This window comes from Arachis hypogaea, chromosome 1, assembly GCF_003086295.3.
Source record: "Arachis hypogaea cultivar Tifrunner chromosome 1, arahy.Tifrunner.gnm2.J5K5, whole genome shotgun sequence".
NCBI classification, from domain to species: Eukaryota; Viridiplantae; Streptophyta; class Magnoliopsida; order Fabales; family Fabaceae; genus Arachis; species Arachis hypogaea.
Window position 1 is genome coordinate 109,772,143 of NC_092036.1, and position 7,574 is coordinate 109,779,716.

Below are 7,574 nucleotides of genomic sequence, written 5' to 3' on the forward strand. Positions count from 1 at the left end.
ATATATTTTTTAAAAAGTTATCATTTATATTTTTTTAAAAGATCTTTTTTTCTTAAAAAAAGATATTTTTCATGTAATAAATAAACAAAAAATATTTTTATATTATTATATCTAAATATAATTAATAAATAAAAAATTTTTTTTTCATGAGATATCTAAACATAAAATTATTTTCATTTTTTCCTAAGATCTTTTAAAAAAAGATAACTCACAAAAATATATTTTAGAAGTTTACCTAAACAAGATGCTCTTTGTTTCCTTTCTCAAGTCTACAAAAATCTTGCTAACACCCCTTTGCTACATCTAGTAGTAAGTTATAAAATGATCTATCTACAACTGAGTTACTGATAATTAATTATTTCAGTGAAGGTATGTAGATGTATAATAAAAAATTAAGGACTCAACGTCAGATCAAATGATTCTAAAAGCATTTTTGCCTCATTATTTAATTTTAAATTTTTCATTCTTCTTTTCTTCTTATTTGATTATATATTTGGCTTTGATTTACTTACATCTCATATATAATAATTTTAAACAAAATCTATATGTAAACGATTTTTTTATAGACATTGATACATAACAAAACACAATAACATTATTTGATTTATATAACCATCTCTATTTAGTGAAATAAAACTTTGTTGTTGTTGTTTCTATTATTTTATTGAATTTAAAACCACTTATTTATTAAAATTTTTATGATAATCGTACAAATACTTTATTCTCAAAATTTTTATTACGGTATTTTTGATAAATCCTAAACCTTAAACTTTTTGAACGGTGATATATAAGTAATCTGGTACTCTGAACTTTACACTTAATAAGCATTAGGTAGGAATATTATTTATTTATGTTATTCTAGTCTAATTATACTATGGTAATTTTGATAATTATGATATTTTAAAAAGTGTTGTTAAAATTAAAATAATATTTTTTATTATTAAACAATACTATTTAAAATGTATTATTTAAAAAAATATTATCAAAATATAAAAATATATATTTTTAATTTTAATCTCACTTACATAATCATGGTAGCATAATCACATTAGAATATATTTATTTAGATAGCAAAAATAATTATAATGGTAGAGATATATTTTACTAGCAACAAACATATATAATTCTAGTCATAAAAAAACATATATAATTCTATTTATATTAACTACTGTGTATATGTCTATTTATGTGGTCAGTGAAATTTGTCCTCCTAAATCTGTAAAATGTTTCTGATTCTTCATATCATTTAGGAGGAATAAAATTGATAAATTTTATCTGAAAGAAATATTGTCAGATAATAAATTAGAATACTTATGTGTAACAAAAGAAATCGATTGCAAAATATATATATACTAACAACAAAAGAAAACAATTGTAAAATGTGTATATACACACCAACAACAAACAAAAGAAATCAATTGCAGAATGTGTATATACACTCACATATGTATGTATATTTGCTATTATCACCGTTGGCTTATCAGACATCATCGAATAAGTCAATAGAATTTATTTTTAAATAAAAGATAATTTATATAGTTTTGTAGTTAATAATTTTTATATGAATAGTGATGTTAATAAAACCTAATAAAAAAATTAGGAATACAGGTGAAGAATTGATTATTCAAGAAGCATTCAGATATGCACTAGAATAAGTATATCTGTATAACCTTAGTTCTGCTAAAATTTTAGTACAAGTACTGAGTATAACTTTTTTAAAAATTTTGATAAATATGCATGTATGTATTAAATAACAAAATAAGTTCGAAATAAGAAATTTAATTAATTATTTGAGTTGTAGAGCTAAGATCACAACACAAGTTGAAACTATATTGTTACAATATTTATAAAAAAAAAGTGTATATAATTATATATAACAATGAAATATAATATAGCTATAGAACTTCATGTCATCTAAATGAAAATACTTAGTATACATAGGCATCCCGTGTAACTTTAAAATATATGCAAATAAAATAAGCATTATATACCAGGAATTTAGATAGATCTATGATTATAAAGCACAAGCTATATACATAGCAAACAAATATTTGTGGAAAAAAAAAACGAGTATCTATAAATCAAACTCAAATATAGAAAAAAAAATTTCAAAGACAAATATTAAACATATATATGTATAGCAAATGCTATACTTACAAACATATATTCATTCACTTCTGAAGTGTCAGATTGTGTGAAAAACATTGATAAATATAGGTTATGATGATCTTTAACTTCATGAACTAGTGCTGCTATATACCTTTATGATCTTGTTGGTTACTCTTCATCTATCTTAGCTTCATGAACTAGTGCTACTACGTACCTTTATGATCTTCCTGGTTACTTTCATTGTTGTTGTTATCTGAATCAAGAAGCTTAGAACTAAATGGCATTGGAATACGCCTGATAGTAGCAGCAGCTGAGTTATTATCATTATTATTATTATTACTATTGATTGAGTGAAAAAGAGAAGATGATGGAATAAAGGGATGAGGCATCACTTGAGAACTCAAGATCTGAATATGGTTGAATTGCCTTAATGCATCACTATTATTTTCCACCATTGTTGTTGTTGTTGATGATGACGAATTAGCTACAAATGGAGCATAATAGGGAGTGAAAGTTGATGGTGTTGTTGCAGAAGAAGATGAAAATTGAGGATCTAATAATTGTTGTGAAGGAAACAATAATGCATGGCTTCCAAATTGTGAAGATGAGGAGGATGATGATAAAGTTAATCCTGAAGGAGAATTATTATATCCCATAGCATTGTTAAGCAACAACAATCCGTCTTGATTTTCATCAACATGTTGATTTGTTTTGATCCATTTTCCTTTCTCAGATATCACACCAGCTGGATGAGTAATAGTATCAGATTCTTTACCTTTTAGGCTAATTGAAGAAGAATCCATATCCCAAAACCTTGAGGAATTGGCATCATAGAAGCCGCCAAGGGAGAATTGATGATGATGAGAAAGGGGAATTAGGGTTTGCTGATGGTGAAATTGAGCGAAACCGGGAGGGATTTGAAGGGGCGGTAGCTTATCAATGTCGAGTTTGGTGGCTTGAAGCAACCAATCAATGACCTTGCTGGGTTGACCCAGGCCGAGTCGGTCTTGGAGATCATACAACTGAATGGCGGTGGGAACGGAGAGCCGAATTCTCCGGTCCCTTAGACCTCTAATGGTGCAAACCTTGCTGTGCCTGTCTTTCCCTCCCAAAGACCGCGAAACTCGAACGATTCTTGGATTCCTGAACGCTGTCCACTGTCTTGAAGAGCTAGTGCCGCCACCGCCTCCGCCTCCACCGCCGTCGTCTTCTTGCTTCGCTTGATAGCTGCTTTTGCTTGAACTCATCTAGTCTTCTTGCTCATATCTTGGAGTAAGACTAAAAGATTCTGAAAAAACAAAAACTTAATCATTTCAACTGTGTTTGGGAAACAAATAATTCTGTTGATTCTCGATTTCATAATTATGTTGTGAAACCAAATCTAGAAAACATTTTTTTTTCCTTCCAATTTTTGCAGAAAAAATAGGATTGTTTTCGGTGAAAAGAGTAGAAGCATTTACCATATGCAAGCTAAGAGTCATTAAAAACTTACATAGAGAGAAAGAGAGAAGAAGAAGAAGAAGAAGAAGAATCTGAGGAGAATTATTTGACAAAAGTTGAAAGCTTTTCATTCACCATAGGGAAGAAGAAGAGGAGGAGGAGGAGGAGACAGCACAAGTTGAACTGTTGAAGTATGCAATGTATCCTAAAAAAGGCTTCTCCTTTTTGTCTCCTCCAAAATGAGGTAGCTAGCTGCTCATCTTGAGTAGTGTGTTAGTTAAGGCAGATGCTGGCTTCAAGTCCTTTAGGCTTTCATTCAACTTTCTTTTTTTTTTTTTCCTTTCTTTACCTGCACAAGGGAATAATTTACCTCTGAATTGATGGGAACTTTGCTAAAGTAAGGTTGTAGATCTCATAGCATCACAATTTTACATTTCCATTATATATATAAAAATTCTTTTCTACTTATAATTTTTTTTTGTTAAAATTTTCTAAGAGTAAAGATAGAAAAAAAATAGAATTTATTTTTTTATTTTTGAATTCTATCAATAAAATTCAGGTAACATAATATAAATATATATATATATATATATATGAGAAATTAAAAGTTATAAGAATTTATTATTTTTGTCACTAATTAGTCATTAATATTTAGATTATTAGATTAAAAAATTAGACTAAAAAAATTAAATTAATAATTAAATAATAATAAAAATAATCAATTTTACTGTTCCCTTGATATTTTTCTTTCTCTCTATATATATACCACTTTATTTTTTATATTATCATTTTAAATTTTATTTTGTTTTAGATATTCTTTATATAATTGAGAGTAAAATCTTTCAAATATAGGAGTAATGTTATTAATTTATTACAAGTGATATTATCCGCTTTCTAAAACAAAAAGGTTACATCATTACATTTTTACATAATATTACATTTGGTTCTTCTATTTTAGAAAATACATATTGATTTTTCTTTTCATTGAGATTAAAATATATTTAGGGTTTTCACTCTATATCCTTTAAAAATATGTAATTATGTCTATCCCTAATCCAATATTATTTATCTTTTTGTCTTGTTTTGATTATAGGTAAATCAAGCTAAAATCACGAATTTTTTCTAAGAACAAATAAATCGTATATTGGCATTTGGCAACAAGAAAGTTAATTTTTTTAAAATATAAATAGATCTTTCACTTTTTATCTTAAAATTAAATAAATTTTTTACTAAATTTAATTATAAATAAGTCATTGAACTTTATAAATAAAAGACATATAATTTTTTTTACTGAATTCAAACCATCGTTAAAGAGACCTACGTATTTTTAATCTATAATGGTTAACTACTTATTTGTATTTTAACTTGGTGAAATATTTATTTATTTTAATAATAAAGATTAAAAATTTATTTATTTTTTTTTTTTTTGAATTTTTTCTTTCATCCATGGCAATTTATGATTTAGATAACACTGACTCACTGTGATTTATCTATAATAAAGAGAAATATTTAACAAACAAGTTATTTTTGTAATCAAATCTTATCAAAAAAAAATTTTTAAATTATTCTCCACGTACAAACATTTTTGTCATACAAGTCTTTACAAGTTATTTATATTCACGCGCTTCATATCGTTACTGCACGTTTTTCTTCTTCGTTCTCGTCGTCATCAATACCACCTCTTCCTCCTTTTTTTCATTAGAATTTCTTCTCCTCCTTTCTTTTTCTCTTTCTCCTCCATCATCAGTTATCTCGTTGTTGAAAATAATAAATAATTCAGGTTCAGATTGTCAATTGAACTAGAACAAAATGTATTATTGTTTTGAATCCAATTAAGTGTATTTGCAGCAAATTTGGGTGTAACACGAAGATATTTGAGTATAACACAAAGATATTTGGGTGTATTTTTATTCTGATAAGTTTTGCATAATTCAAAATTTTTCCTCTTTCTCCTTCTCATCTTTTGCTACTTTTTTTCTTATTCATCTTTTCCTTTTTATTTTACCTTATCAAGATTTTTCTTGTTTTACTCTCTTAACAAGAATAAAAATAAAAAAATCAAACTAAGAAGAAGAAAAAACACATAATGCTGCAAAATTACTTGAAAGATGATGAACTTGCATTCATTTAACTAAAAGAAAGAAAGAAATAAGAAAAAAAAAAGAAGAAAAAATGCAGCATTAGAAGAAACATTTTTCTATATTTGCAGCAAATTTGGGTGTAACACGAAGATATTTGGATGTATTTTAAGAATTTTAAGTGTATTTTTATTCTGATAAGTTTTGCATAATTTAAAACTCTTTCTCTTCCTCCTCCTCATCTTCTGCTGCTGCTTCTTTTTTTCATCATTATCACAATCTTCTTCTTTTTTTTTTCTTATTCATCTTTTTCTTTTTGTTTTACCTTCTCAAATCTCTTCTTGTTTTACTCTCTTAACAAGAATAAAAACAAAAAATATAATGCTGCAAAATTACTTGGAAGATGATGAACTTATATTCATTTAACTAAAAGAAAGAAAGAAATAAAGAAAAAAGAAGAAAAAAATGCAGCATTAGAAGAAATTTTTTTCTATATTTACAGCAAATTTGGGTGTAACACGAAGATATTCGGGTATATTTTTATTCTAATAAGTTCTGCATAATTCAAAACTCTTCTTCTTCTTCCTTCTCATCTTCTGCTGCTTCTTCTTCTTCATCTTCTTATTTCATATTCTCATAATTCTTTTTAGGAGGAAAATATCAAACAAAAAAAATACATAATGTTACAAAATTAATAGAAAGAGGAGGAAAAAAATGCAACAACAACAACAGTAATAAAAAAACGACGATGAAGATGAAACACGTGAAGAAAAATAAGGAAAAACGCAAAGAAAGAGAAAAAGAAGAAGAAGGAAAGGAAGAGGAGGAGGAACATGAAGCGTGCTATGGAAACCATTAAGTAGCGTACGTGTTGACATGTCCGTATGGGTGTGTCCTTTTTATTAGATTTGGCCCAACTTTATATGATTTATAAACCAAAATAACTTGTATGTGTAACACTTCTCTTTTTTTTTATGTCTATTCTTTTTTTCTTTTCTTCTTCCATTGAAATTTTTAATTATCAACTCTTAAACTATTAAACTAACTTAAATTAAATTTAATTGTCAAAATAACTTAATCCTATAACATAACCAATAAAAATAGGCCACAAAGATAAATAATGTTGGATTAGAGGATAGAGATAGTTAGTTATTTTTAAAAGGATATAATAGTGAAAATCCTATATATTATTAATTATTAATACCGACGATCTTACCGACATTTAATTAGTTTAATTTTATATTTCAGTTTTGGAATTTACAGATAGTAAATTAGTAATTGAACGTAAAAAATAATCAAATTTTATTAAAAAAATATTAAAGAATTATTAAAATTTATTAATTTTTATTATTATTTTCAATTATTAATCTAATTCATTTAATTTAGTAATCTAATAACATATTTTATCTCATATTTTTAAATATTAATAATTAAATAATAATTAAAAATAATAAATTTTAATAATTTTTTAATTAATAAATTTTGATCGACACACTTTTATCGACACTCGGACTCTATTTAAAAATTATTATTGTTACCTTGACTATCTACGATGCTAAACATTTTTTCAATTTACCTAATTATAACAAGAATTTAATTTTCATATGTTACCAGTATTAAAAACTTTTACACAAATACTCAATCATATTTTTCACACTAACAAAATAACTAATTTTTAAATCTATTCCTGAAAAAAATCCTAAATGCATGAATAATGATCTAATTTTTTTTTAGACTATCAATTTATAAATTAAACTCTTAAAACAATTTGGTGTCCTTGTGAAAAACGTCAACCAAGTTGAACAACATAACTTCGTTCTTCGTCCTACATTTTATGCCACATGCTGAACAATACTTGCTTCAACATTAATAATATTAACTCTTTCAAACACAATTAATAATTGCAGATAGCTTCAAATTTTGGGCTGGGGACTGCCGGCACAAAAT

The 7,574-nt window shown here is 26.0% G+C and overlaps 1 protein-coding gene across 2 annotated transcripts; it reads right to left on the reverse strand.

The window, feature by feature from the left end:
- Positions 1-2,050: 2,050 nt before the first annotated feature.
- On the reverse strand, positions 2,051-3,965 carry LOC112709503 (uncharacterized). Of its 2 annotated transcripts, none has more exons than XM_025761391.2 (2): positions 3,602-3,965; positions 2,051-3,397 (listed from the first exon to the last, which is right to left on the reverse strand). In XM_025761391.2, exon 2 carries the CDS (start codon positions 3,354-3,356, stop codon positions 2,316-2,318), a length of 1,041 nt encoding a protein of 346 aa, XP_025617176.1. In that variant the 5' UTR covers positions 3,357-3,397; positions 3,602-3,965; the 3' UTR covers positions 2,051-2,315. The 2 variants fall into 2 exon arrangements, with proteins under 2 accessions (XP_025617176.1, XP_025617182.1); XM_025761397.3 differs by having other exon boundaries at positions 3,685-3,925.
- Between the last annotated feature and the right edge of the window lie 3,609 nt (positions 3,966-7,574).